Raw genomic sequence first — 14,264 nt, 5'->3', positions numbered from 1 at the left:
AGTATTAAGAATTTATTTTCAGAATGTTATATGCTTATACGAAGGATTTACAGGAAACCATTGGAAGACGATCAAGAAGACAATTTCAACAAGGACGAATATGGACTACAGCTCAAATAAGGGTAAAACTTGTGAGTATATCGTGGGAATCTAAAAGATCGAAAAGAACGGTAAAAGTCTAGGGATACATAAACTGATAAAGCAACGCCAAAGCGATAAAAAAAAGTAGACAATTATACTCTATGGGGAGAGTTTTTATGTCGAATATAGCTTCAAAACAGTTGTAATCCATGGGGGGATTCAATATGTTAAAAACATTTCAAAACATTTGCACTTTACGGGGATAGTCAAATGAAAATTAAAGGAATGGATAAATAACGCTTCAAGGGAAAATCAAGGGATAAAATAATGCTTCAAAGGAAAAACACCTTTAAACTGATAAAATTCAGAGAAAAAAAAAATCAGAACGATATCATTAAAATGATAATTGAACCAACTAATTATCTTGCAAATTCAGCATTTTATTGCGAATTGCTCAAATAAACAAATTTATTAAATGGGTTTGACAAATTTGAAAACACAAAGTGACAGACAAGTTTCATAAAAGTTGATATAACAGAAAGGATATTCTAACATGCGCAGTATTGCAATGACAAGATGGTAGGATGTATAGATCAATGAAAAACTTTATAGAGTAATTTTTTTATTCAAGTATAAAAATAATAGTCAATTAGAACTGATTTTTTTTTAGTATTGAAAATAATAGAACTGATTTCATATAAAAATATTAACAAGATTTATAAGATTGTAAGTAAATTTGAATCTCAATTTTGCACAGAAATTAAATGATAGATTCCAGAAAATTATAAAATATTGTTGAGAATACATGGGAAGAAAACAAGTAAGAAATTTTTGTGGGAGAAACAAAACTAAAAACTGAAGTAAAATATGGCAGAGACGATAGACGAGACGACTTGAGATGATCGACGCGTTCGTATGCTGAGAAGTTCTACGCGTTCGTATGCAGAAGTTTGTGATGGCAAGATGGTGAGTGGCAAAGTCATGCGGGAGGTTGAACAGGTAACGGTGTTGATGTTGTTGTAAAAGGTCATATCAATGAGGATCAAGTCGAATTAAAACGCAAGTTTAGTAACGAGACATTCACGTAAAACAAATTACCAAATTGAATTGTGGAATTAAGCAAAGTAAAGATGATCGAAAGGCGAAACATCAATTATGGAACAAAAATGTAAGCGGAGATCATACTGCACGTCTGAAACTATTGAAAAGGAGAAGATCATGATAAACAAATGATAACATCATCCGATGTCATTAATCTACAAAAGCCAAAGTTGCAAATTACACGAAAAGACAATTTTGGACTAACAACATGTCCTAAACATTTGAGAAAAGAATTACATCAACCGATGACAATAATTTGAGAATGTCAAAGATGCAAAGCAACTGGAAAAGTCAATTTTGGACAAATATACTGGATTTACGAACAATTCACAATACTCAGCAAATGAGAAGTCAATGCACTCTCAAAACTGACCATAGTCAACTCACAGCTGGGTTATGAAGCATAATTCATGATGGAAACGACAATTGCACTAATCGACGAAATTCAACACCTCAGCCTCGAAAACTGATCAATTGACCAAGTCACTGTGGAATGAATAGCCTCACGATAAAGACGATTTTGATGGAAGACGACAACGATAACAACCAGCCGATCAACACAGTTCTACAACAACAACAAATTTTGCTTACAGCGGGAAAAAATGCAATGATTTTTTTTAGGATAAATAATGAAAATTAATTTCAAATGCAAGTTTTTTTAAATCAGTTTCAACGAAAATATTTTAATAGAGAAGTTCAAAACGATAATTCAGGTAATTTAACAGAACAGAAGATCAAAAGAGTAATGAAAATAATTTTACAGTACAAAAATCAAAAGAGCAATTATAATTATAAAGCAATTTACAAGAAAGCACAAGAAGAACAAATTGTAAACCGCACGATCACTACACCCGACAATATTCTTTCCAGAGATGATCATTTCTTTCAGACGATCATCTAGCTGATAAGTGTGGGGGAGATTAACCGAACCAATTTGTTTTAATAAATTTTTTATAGCCAGCCATTTAAATATTTTTATGATTTTTTGCAAAGTAATTTTCACAATTTAAATTATTAACTTTGGGAATATTCTTCCAACCTACAAATAACTTTCGATAGATGTTCTTAATGCTTTTCAAGAATACAAACATCTAGCTGGTAAGTGTGGGGGAATGCAGCGACCTCAAATTTAAATCATTAAATTTGTCCATTTTTCGAACCTCACCACAGTTCTGACCATGCGCGCTTACGCAAGCATAAATAATTTTACCCGTCGACTCGCGTTGCGCGACAAATAATTAAGCTTATGTACAGGTGTGGATCATGAGTCATCCTCACCTGAAAAGCCCTTTATTAATTTTCGCCAATTATTAGGCAATCACAAAAATGGTTAAGCTTTCAATTATGAATGTGCGATGTTATTCCATAGGGAAATTGAAAGTGTGGCTTAACCAAATTCATTGGCATGTTTGTTCAATGGAGAATTCGACCTTCTCATTATTGACTTACATTTTGAGAATATTTGAGGAACATTATTTTGATATTCCAATAACATAATTTAAAGTTTCACGACAATGGTTCGAACCCATGACTTCCGATTTTGAGGTGTACTCACTACACCATACGGAAAGTCATGAAGAATTGCAGAGGTCTGCACAATTTAATTCATGAGGTTCATCGATGCTTCTCATCGGAACGGACAACTTTTAGTAGAACAAAATTTAGTAGAGTTTTCGGGGACTGACTATAAAAACCCCAAAATTCTTGAGGAGGGCAGTTAGTTCCAGAATTAATTCCAGTCAGTTCCAGCCAGCTCCACTCCAGTCCAGTTCCAGTTCCAGAAGAAGCCTCAGACCAGCCGGACCCGCCAACAGCCACCAGTAGCAGAGGCCCCAGTCCAGCCGGACTTAGCGGTGGAAGCCGCAGTCCGCCGGGACTTAGCCGCCGTGAAGAGTCCGCCGGGACTTAGCCGCCGTGAAGAGTCCGCCGGGACTTAGCCGCCGTGAAGAGTCCGCCGGGACTTAGCCGCTGTGAAGAGTCCGCCGGGACTTAGCCGCTGTGAAGAGTCCGCCGGGACTTAGCCGCTGTGAAGAGTCCACCCGGGACTTAGGTGAAGAGTCCGCCGGGACTTAGCCGCCGTGAAGAGTCCACCCGGGACTTAGGAGTTCGGGGTCTGGCATGGCTCGGCGAAGAGGTCTGGAGGACAAGTCTGGCTTCAACGTAGAGAATTGGCTCGACGAAAGTCTTAATGAAATTAGCAACAAAAAGTTGAGTGATGTGATCGTGCGCGTAAAAGTTGAGAGTGTTACCGCAAAAATGTAATCTTCAAAAAGTGTAATATACAAATAAGTGAAGTTAACTTATCTGTTTTGACTCTACAAGTAAATATCACAAAAATCCTGAAAGCCTAAACCGCTCGGGCCGTTCACCGCAAAACCGTGACATAAACAAACCCGACTCAGTCGTGAGTGCCCTAGCTCACTGAGCAGCTGCAATGCGAGGCAGTAGTCGACCAACGCTCATTCGACGTTGCACGCACACACATAAAGAAACAAGTTTTCACATAAAAAGTTGGTATTTATGCGTGGAAATGTAATTTTGAATATAAGTAATGGTTGTTTTAAGTGTTTTGCACAGTCTAGAACCATTCAATTGTTTAAAATAGTCAAAATAGTGTTTAGAGAGGATTTTACGAGTCAGTCATACGACACGAATTGAGTAAGCGTAGCTCATTTTTTCACGTCTCTCATTCTCCAGCAGCCGACCGGCACGAGTCAGGCGGCAGTGGTTGAACGGACACAGTAGGCTTACAGTCACAAGCTAGCAGTGAACTGACATTTTGGTTTGCTTCATGTGTACGCTGGGTTGGAAACATTTTGCAGGCCTGGTTGCCAGGTTGCCAGATAAATCTGGGAATGCCAGATTTTTCAAGTGTCAGCCAGAATAAAGATTTACCCTTCTCTGTGCCAGATATTGACAGATTTTGTCAGATTTTTCACTTTATGCCCATCTTATACAATTTTTTGATTAAAATGAACGTATTTAATTGAAAATCAAATAAAAGTAGAATATGTTTTACAAAAAGAAGTTGACAATTCAACTTTTTTAAGGTCATTAAATCAGTTAGACCTGAATTCTGAATTGAATTCTAAATTTTTTTTAATTAATTCATATCCTGCCTCCCCTTCGCCACTCACAATTGTAAAATTTTTGTCTGCCAGATTTTTACAGATTTTTCATCGATATTTTGCCAGATTTTTCAAATTTTGACCTGGTAACCCTGCGTCCGACCCCACGGCTACAAATCTGAAATAAGAAAATTGTGGGTTTTACGAGCAGTTTTTCAATGATAGAAGACACAAATGTTTAAGAACGGATACAAACATCATACAAGTATTTCAGAAAAATAGCTTTGCTCAAGCTTTGAGTTGCGCGTTTCGGAAAAAAAATCATTAGAAAGAACGCTCTCAACATGAGCTGATATTGAAAAGTTTAATTTTATTTCTGCTGAATTTTGAAATTTTTACGTGTATGTTTGAATTCTTTACTTTTTACAGAAAAGCATTTTTTGGGACTTTGAAAAGTTTAAGGAGTTTGGGAACATGATAAATTATTTTGATGTTTATTTTTGCGTTGAAGCAATATTTCGGAAAAATCGACAAAATTACAGGAAATTTTCTTCCGATGTTTACAAAAACATCAATTTGTTCATAAAATAATGTTCCTAACAAAACGTCTTCATTGAAATTTTAAAATTCGAAAGTAGGTTTTTAATCATTATTGAAAAAAAATCGTTCCGGCGATCCATATCACGACAATTTTTTGTTAGAATTTATTAGATTTTCAAGACTTTGCGAAATTTTGGCCAGTTGAATGTTTTTTAACATAATGAAAAATTATTTTGATTAGAAACATTACCAGACTTTCTAAAGTTTTACTGTGTTTTTTGGACTTATTGAATTTTAAGGATATTTCCATTTTTAATTGAAAAAGGGAATAAAGTGACTTTGGATTTTTCGTGATTTGAAAATTATTGTGACATTTTGGCAATTCAACGTTTTCTCCACAATTTTTCAAGAGTTTTTGAAGTAATAGTAGGTTATGCAACAAGTTGCAAAAAGAGGATTTTTTCAGCACGAGTCGTACACTTATCCAACGAGGTTCACCGAGTTCGTTCGTTGCTGAAAAAATCAAGTTTTGCAACGAGTTCCATACAACATTTTTTGCAATTCCGAAAAACACCCATTGAGTGAAATTTTAAGTAAAATTTTCATGTATTTTGTCAATAAATCGTTTAAATCTAAAAAATGTTGAAAAGTGTTGCTTTTTTTGAAACAAGTGCTGAAAAGTTCAACTTTTCAGCACCCATTTCAGTGCTGAAAAATAGAACTTTTCAGCATTTATTGTGAAAAGTGTTGCTATTCGATTCTGTTATTTTTGGTACAGAAAAGTAGGCTTTTTATTCGTTCAAGAATGACAGGAAAAGTAAGTAGTTTCACGACGGAATTGCAAAATAGTAGTTTATGCAACAAGTTGCAAAACGAGGATTTTTTCAGCACGAGTCGTACATTTATCCAACGAGGTTCACCGAGTTGGATAAATACGAAGAGTGCTGAAAAAATCAAGTTTTGCAACGAATTCCATACAACATTTTTTGCAATTCCAAAAAACACACACTGAGTGAAATTTTTTGTCAAATATTCATGTATTTTGTCAATAAATCGTTTAAATCTAAAAAATGTTGAAAAGTGTTGCTTTTTTTGAAACAAGTGCTGAAAAGTTCAACTTTTCAGCACCCATTTCAGTGCTGAAAAATAGAACTTTTCAGCATTTATTGTGAAAAGTGTTGCTATTCGATTCTGTTATTTTTGGTACAGGAAAGTAGGCTATTTCGTCATTCAAGAATGACAGGAAAAGTAAATAGTTTCACGACGGAATTGCAAAAAATAATTTTTCAACTTTGAAAAATCTTGTTTTGATGTAAGAGTGAGTATTCCTAAAAAATATTACTCATATTTGTGTAGAGAGAGAGTGTTAAGAGGGGTCTGAATTGTGCTGGGGTGCATTAAAAACCAATAAAGTTATTTTTGGGATCAAAATCTAGTTTATGAACTTGATATGGTTTTTGGAAGATTTCAGTCGTTTGCCACTATCAACTCAACTTGATGTGGCATTGTTGGTCAAATAAACTCAACAAGATGCGCTTCGAACAGTTTATGTTCGTGGCCATGTTTGGTTATCTCTTAATCATACTCTGGCGAAATATCAGCACCATTTCTTAATCGTGTTATAACATTGTTTATATAATGATGTTGAAACAATTCAGCATCAAGCAAAAACACAATATCGATCACAAAATTATCGCCTCATGTAGCATCCTATAAGCTACGAGTTATGACTGTTCCATCTGACGCTAGTAGCTCCTCTATCATTTAGCAGTGAGTATTTTTCAACCAAAATCAATTCAGGTTTCCTGTAATCAGGGTTTGAATGAAGCTACGGAGCAGTGTTTTTTTAGTAAGTTTTTCATACCAGTCATTAGATATAGTCTGCATTTGCTTCATTATCACTTTTAACAAAATAGCGGAAAATTGATACAGAATTTAGCTTCGTTTGATTTTTTCTCGATTATGACATTTCAAGATAAAATACTGCAGATAAATCCATAACGTTCAGACGAAAGAAGAAAACAGTCCAGTGAACAATCGCCAATTGATTGAAGCATTACTGGTGAGAGAAGAATGGCAACTTCAAAAAAGATGAAATTAATTATGCAAAAGACCATTTTCTCATCATCACCGCTTGAATACTTAATATTTGCGACCCTCGTCCCATCTACTGAAAATTGTCTCACCCACTATGAATAAAAAAACGCTGCGTGAAAAAGTTATTACCAATACGCGAGAGCCCAGAAAAAAAACCCAATGAATGGAAATTACATTTAATGAACGCTGGCAATAAAAAAAACAGAATCACAGGAAGGCGTTGAATGAAAATTGATTCAAAAGAGGAAGAAAAAAGCCACCACGTTTTTTGTGCACTCTGCGCAATCTTTCAAATTTCCACCTTTCTTTGGCTTTGCGATCTGCCCGTGAAGATATCGGAAGGACGAAGAAAATATCGCGCTAGAGCTGTGTCTGGCGTATAATGAATATTTTTCTCTTCGCTGAACTCCTCAATCAAAAGCACCTCCGCTGCTGTGCTACCCAGATGATGGAGATTTCACTGATGAACGGGAAATTGAAGCGATGGAAGATAGCAATAAAGTGTTTTTTTTTTGTTGTCGATTGCTGTGTTGGTGCTATTATTTGCTGTTATTTGTTCTCAAAAATAAGCTATGTGGTGTAAAAAAGTTAAAATAAAATGTCCCCGAAATGAAAACAACTAACGTGTATTATTTATGCAACTGAGTGTAGGAAACAAAAAAAGGTAACAAAGACACTTGTGCGCATAGGCTGGAAATAATCACTGCACAAGACTATAATGAATGACAAGAGATACTTACAGTGCACCGATAGTCTCAGCTTGTCCTCGATGCCACTGTCCTGAATCAGCGGATTCTCGGCCCGGCAGGTCAGGTACTTGCCATCATCTTCCACGACCGGCGTGAACGAGAGAACGCTAAGCGATTGGTTTCCGGTCTCAGAGAACTGTCAATGAAATGGGAAAACATATCTTTCAATCAGGCATGCCAGATTTGCAGTTTTTTTTTTTAAGCAAACGTATTGTTTAATTCTGTTAATCGTTGATTTGCCAAAGAAAAAAATACGGGTCTAATTATTTCGGCCAAGGAACCCCCAGAAAATTTTGAGCCCGATCGGAGAACTTTTTTTTGAATCATGCTGTTTTTGTGGGGAATTGCTGAATAATTGTGTTTCTGGGGACCCCAAACTTCATGCTTCCCCTCGAGTTGAGCCTGCGCAGTAGGCTGACAAGAAAATTTGTTGTTTTGAAAATCGCAAGAGATACCCTCTGGCTTGATTCTTTAGGCAATAATAAGTAACTGTGCCAATTTTGGGTCAAATCGGTTAAGGTTTAATGGTCGGGTGGGAAACATCGCAGAAAAGTATGCATAAAAACATCATTTTCAGCATTTTTCTGCCAGGTGACATGGGTCTCGCCCAAAATTGCACAAGTCTAAGATTCTTGTAGGAAATTTAATTTCCTTCAACATTGTCCAAGGGTGCAAAACGATCCGAGTTGATCCTAATTTTTGGCGATTTTTGGAGTACAGGGACGGGGTATAGGGACGGGGCGTTAAATCGTCCAGCAAAAGGATGTCGATAAAGCAGTCGGTTTCGATGGAGAAAAAGTGGAAAACGTGGTCTTAAAAAAGCCGACTTACTGACAATTATCGACATTACCGACGGATTTTTGCTTGTATCGCACAAAAAAAATCCTTACAAAACGAGGATTGAACCACCCATTTTTAGCACGCTACCAGCGCGCCATGGACGCTTAATGAATTGTCAAGGACAGAGAACCGACATATTCTTCTCTCAGAAGTGTTGCTCGCGGAAGCGCCAGCATTATATAGGGACGTGGCGTTACATCGTGCTGCCATCTGGTTTTTTAAAGTGCAAGAGTGGAAAAGTGCTAAGTCACCGTCTAAAAATAGACGGCGTCCTATCTCGTCCAGCAAAATGAAGTCGATAAAGTAGTCGGTTTCTTTGAGAAAAAGTGGAAAACGTGGTCTAGAAATAGCGACGCCATCCCCCTATGAATTGGTGAGAACTGCAGATCGCCAACATGTTTACACACGGGCAAAATTGATACACAGGATTACTAAGGAATCTGTTATAAAAGGTAACATTTCAACGGCAATGGCTGCAGATTTGGAAGCACTCGAGGTGATCCCATTCCTGATTCTCAGAAAAAAATAAATTCTCGTAATCGTGAATTAAGTTCACGAATGTGAGAACCACTAAGAAATATTTTCATGAGTGGTGCATTAGCGCTATAAATGTAAATTTATTCCTTCGTGGTTCTCGCATTCGTGAATTCAATTCACGATTTTGCGAATTGATATTTTTTCCGTGTTGCGCCAAAGCAGGGAAATCCACGTCCGTAAATGCTGGTGGTGTTTTGTGACGATTTGGTTGGAGCCTGGTCGTTGCTTGCTGCCGAATTTATACAAACTCAGCTCGTTTTGGGCAGCTCCGATTCTTGGTCTTATGATCGCCGCCGCAATTGAAGCATTTTGCTTCGATTTTCTCGTAGATCGTTTCGCAAGTTTGAGTTTTGTGCTCACCTCCGCAGGTTGCACAACGACTCTTGATGAAACAGTTCCTTCCACCATGCCCAAACTGCAAGCAGTTTGAACATTGTGTCACGTCACGGTACACTGGACGTTCCCAAGACACGATGATGTTGAAAATTGCCCGAACTGCCTTCAGCTCAGACGGCGTTGTCGATCCTTTCTCGAAATGAACCAGGTACAGTTGATCACGATACTTGATGTCCTTGTTGTGTCTCGTCATCTTGAATACTTGGATCACGTTCAACTTAAGAATTTTTAGCTCTTCTTTCAGCACACTCACATCCATGTCGTACAGGCCACGAAGGACCTGTTTCTTTGGGAGTTTACTTGGATCGTCGTGGCTGATTGAATCTTTGTGTTGTTCAAGAAATCCCGAACGCAATTGTAATCCTTTCTGCCAGGTAGCAGAATGTTGAGTCCATCAGTACAAAAGCGAATGGAAGCTCGTATAGCACAAGATTTGATAAACCCGGTTCGATGCGAAGAATCCGATGACGATGTTTGCACAAAAATGGATGGCACCGGCGCATCGGCATTCTTTAACTTCTTCAAATCTAACGATCCTGCTTTTAACCACTTTTCTGTTGTAATGTTGCTTTTTCAGTCTAAATTGAGGTAAAATAACATCATAAAAGAGGTAATATTCAACCTTCCAAATTCACACATTTTTTTCTGTGTGGTGAGGACCTGTTTCTTGCCGTGAGGCAGTTTTGCACTTTTCAGGAGCTTATTTCGAGGAGTACCTCACCGAAAAAGCCATCTTTTTCGCGAGCTTGGAAGATAAGATGATAGTGAATGTTTCATCTTCCTTAACTTATTTGAAGTGAAGGGGACCATCAATAATCGTTTTCTATTGTTTTACAAATTTGATTTGCCCTTTTATTAAATGAATTATATAAGTTTCCTGTCTATAAATTGCTGTTCGATTCCTGATATGGAATTGGTATGAAATCACTTGATATCTTAAGCTTTTTGTAATTTTTTGATTTAAGCTTTGACATTTTTACGAGCCCTTTGATAAATATCTGTTAAATTACAAATAATAATACATGTTCAATGTACGAATGGGATGTAAAAAATACTATTGGTTTTTTTTCTGGAACTATGAACTTACAAAATGCAGTTAATACCTTGCGAAATCAATAATTATCACATAACTCTAAAAGCACGTTACACAGAATAACTGCATTTACACACAATTCCATGAGATTTAATTCAACACGATTGTTTTTTTTAAATTCCCAATGGGTCCTGCTGAGCCATTCCAGGGCTATCATATCCCATCACACAAGGATTCACTGCCTGTGCTAATAGAGACCGGCATCACACATATTCAATACATTTAGCGCGGTAGCATTATAAATACCACACAAATATAAATATTTAATCTACATATTTATTTTCCGGGTCGCAACCACCACGGGCCTTCGGAAGCGGAAATGGTAGAACCGGTAGTATCGACTGACAAACTCTCGGTTCATCAATAACCAACTCTGAGCTTTTGCCCGGCCTCTCTATCAATACACCGTTGATGACATGAAGGGCAATAAAAAAGTGCCCGGGGAATTGACCGCTTTGATCTACACCATCCGAAACCGAACCCGGTCGAACGGTCCTGTTGGTGTTCAAAAAAAAGTGGGTTCCACTCATTGCACCAACTCCATAAGGGACTGCAGAGGTTCGCGACGGAGGCTCAGTTTAATAAACTGAATGATGAAATTTAATTGACAAAACCATGTGGATTACGATGAACAGTGCAGATTGATGAAAAACAAAGAAAACCAAAAGAGATTAGAATTAAAGCGTTCAATTTTGAGAGAAAAGGATTTTGCAATAAATTTGACATCATTTACTAACTTCATTTTACATTACATTACACACTGAGAATGACAACATTTGAAAACTAAAACAAATAATTTTGAAAAATGATTATCAAAGTTCATGAAAAATCAAAGATTTTATTTTTAAAAAGTGCTGATTCAACTACTATAACAATTCTGATCTCAAGTACAAGCAAAAAAAAAACAGAAAATCTGGAAATAAATAAATTTTAGTTGGCTCCAGTGAGTGACCTCGTCCATCCTAGTTTTGTCCATATTTATGACAGAAGCAGTGTCCTTCTACTTTTTTCTAGGCTCATGTCTGTTGTCTAAACCGTGTGCGGCCGCCGGCTCTTTTTGTATTTCAAGCACGTTCCATTTAAGGCCGCCATTTTTATTGCATTTCGATGTGGAGATTTCCGTGCGTTGGTGGAGGCTGCCAAATGCATAACCTCGTCTGGTGAAAGGCAATTTTGATTTTTTTTGTGCGGTCCTTTTCGGCACAACAATCCAACCGAAATTGGATGCTGCTAGGATCAGTTCTAAATCTCGATAAATCTCATTGCTTCTGCCTGGGATTGCATCAAATTTCGCTCAACAGAATAGATCCGACTAATAACGTTTCTAGATCCGGCCGAGGCAGCCGGAATATTTGCTCTGTCATAACACATCAAGCTTTACGGACTATCGATTCTCAAAACTTTATTTGAGCAATTTGTGCGAGGATAAATCCATCCGTCCATAAATATTTTTTAGGTAATTTTTTGTATCTGCTACTATAATAAACAGCAAACTTATGGGGAACGCATTCAACAAATCATTGAAAATCAATCTTGTAAATTTCTATAATTATTAAAAACCCTGATAACCTCCTATTAACTTACGTTTTTGTTCATACGCTTCAGCAGTTTCCCACTTTTCCACCAGGAAATGACCGCTTCCGGCCGGGAACCGGAACTCTTGCACTCAATATCGTACCGCTTGCCGGCGGAAACGTGCCTCTCCTTGAACAGTACATGCACCGCCACCGGTTTCACTGTTGTTGCGGTGAAAAGATTCGAGAAATTAGTTTACAACGCGGATTTACACGGTCCACGCTGACTACACACACACACGCGAACATTCAACACTTACGATTAACATCCAGCACCACGACTTTATTGTTCGGAGGTGTCAGGTTGGTGTTGCTGGCGACGCACATGAGCCGGGCGTCCAGATGCTGCCGGCCGATGTTCGGATAGGACAGATGATTGACCGTTGTGCCGTCCGAGCGGACCTCGTACGACTCGTCGATCACCGTGTTGTCCAGGTACCAGGTCACGTTTGGCCGGGGTCGACCTGGCAGGGGAAAAGAACCACAAAACACACAAAGCGGGAACGAGAGTTCCGTGAAATTGTAGCACAGCTCTTTAACCACAGTGAGTCGGTTTTTGCGGAACAGTCCTTACCTCCTTTCACCTCGCAAATCAGCTGGATGTCGCTGCCCTCGCTGTACGGCTCGACGATGTTGGTCTTCACCTGGCGCCTCGAGTCGTAGATAACGGGCCGATCCGGCGGAACTGAAAATAGAAAACCGGTTGAATAGCATGCTGGCAGAACTGTGCTCATCGTAAATATCAGTGCAGTTCCCATTTTTTGTGTCCAAACCCACTGAATCTGGTTCACTGGAAGCGCGACCAAGCTCAAACCCACGTGGGGGCCGTACTTTCCCCGGGGGTGGTACTTTAATTGTGGCCTATGCATTTCCGAGCTGTGTTCCCTTATGTTGATAATTAAGGTTCAGGTAAAGCTGTCTGCTTGTTAAAAATAACATATTTTTGAATAAATGGTTCCACTGCATCTGGTGCCGTGGCTGACTGACTGCACTTGAAGCGGTGTTAGGGTGGCTCACAAATGTTTCGTTATACTCCTGTCTGTCAAGTTTTGCTGAGGTCTAGTAAATGATCCTTAAATTCATCATCAAACCACCCTAGCCCTTAGTTGCCTCACACGATGCAGCAGGTGAAAAGGGTGATAATTTCTATTCAAATCAAATGTAGCCACTGCGACAATGGGTCATACTTAAATCTAGAGGCAATTAGCGCAGGAAAAAAACAGATGAGAAGGTGGTTAGTAACCACCACTGGTTACTCAACGTGACATATTACACATAATTGCAGTGGAATCGTCACACACTTTTAGGTTAAATTACGAAGTTGCATAATCTCGGTCATTACGTTGGCAACTATTACTATTACTTGTAAATCCATAGTATTTAATTGGAATTTATTTAGTCACATATAGGGCCAGTACAAATATTATTAATAGTGGTGCATAGGCGCAAAAACAAGTGCAAAAAAAAAATAAAAAATATTTTTGATTTTTACATTTTTGAAACAAAAGGTATCACAAAATGCTTTATACGTTGCGTTGTAATTAATCCATGAATTTCCTAAAATCTAACGCCTAGTTCAGATCTGTAATCAAAAATCAAAAATATAAAAATGCCAAAATCGACCGAATTGATAAAAATGCTAATATAATCAATGTTTATCAAATTATCTCCTTTCCTCCAACTTTTCGCATTCTTGAAGGCTTTTTTGTAACTTTCCCCTGCTAATTGTGTTCTCATATGAGTAAGTACACTCAACCCCCGATGGTTGGTCACTTTTTCGTTTGAGACTTTTTTATTTTGTGCCCCGTTGGTTGGCCAAAGTCAAACAAAAATGTGACTGTCACTTTTTTCACGGCGCTCCCGCACACTATCAAAACAAACGTTTGGTAGTGTGTGTGAACTCCGTGTAAAAAGGGTGTCAAATTAAAAAGTGACGTGGTTAGTGTCAAACCACGTGACAACAGTTAGTGTCAAACCATCGGGGTTTGAGTGTATACTCTTACAACATATCTCAAGTTTTTTGAACGTGGCAATTCAGGGTTTAGTTTTAGAGAAAAATGGTATTCGGGACACTTTCATAGCTCTAAAAAACAAACATTTTTATTTCTGACAAGTCTATTTGGACTTAAGGGTCAAAAGTTTCAGCGATTTTAAGGTAAAAAGGATGCAAATTTAAAACTTTAGTATC

General features: G+C 37.9%; 1 protein-coding gene across 1 annotated transcript in view; it reads right to left on the bottom strand.

The window, feature by feature from the left end:
- LOC6035372 (titin) overlaps positions 1 to 14,264 on the bottom strand; it is a 237,278-nt gene that overhangs the window by 48,456 nt on the left and 174,558 nt on the right. The window contains exons 4-7 of the mRNA XM_038266621.1: positions 12,651 to 12,761; positions 12,337 to 12,540; positions 12,087 to 12,238; positions 7,628 to 7,772 (exon numbers count right to left, since the gene is read on the bottom strand). Coding sequence (XP_038122549.1) covers positions 7,628 to 7,772; positions 12,087 to 12,238; positions 12,337 to 12,540; positions 12,651 to 12,761 — 612 coding nt within the window. The remainder of the gene's footprint in view (positions 1 to 7,627; positions 7,773 to 12,086; positions 12,239 to 12,336; positions 12,541 to 12,650; positions 12,762 to 14,264) is intronic.

The sequence above is a fragment of the Culex quinquefasciatus genome, chromosome 1 (genome assembly GCF_015732765.1).
Source record: "Culex quinquefasciatus strain JHB chromosome 1, VPISU_Cqui_1.0_pri_paternal, whole genome shotgun sequence".
In the NCBI taxonomy this organism is placed as follows: domain Eukaryota; kingdom Metazoa; phylum Arthropoda; class Insecta; order Diptera; family Culicidae; genus Culex; species Culex quinquefasciatus.
The sequence above is the reverse complement of the archived record's forward strand: the minus strand, read 5'-3'. Positions and strand labels throughout refer to the sequence as shown.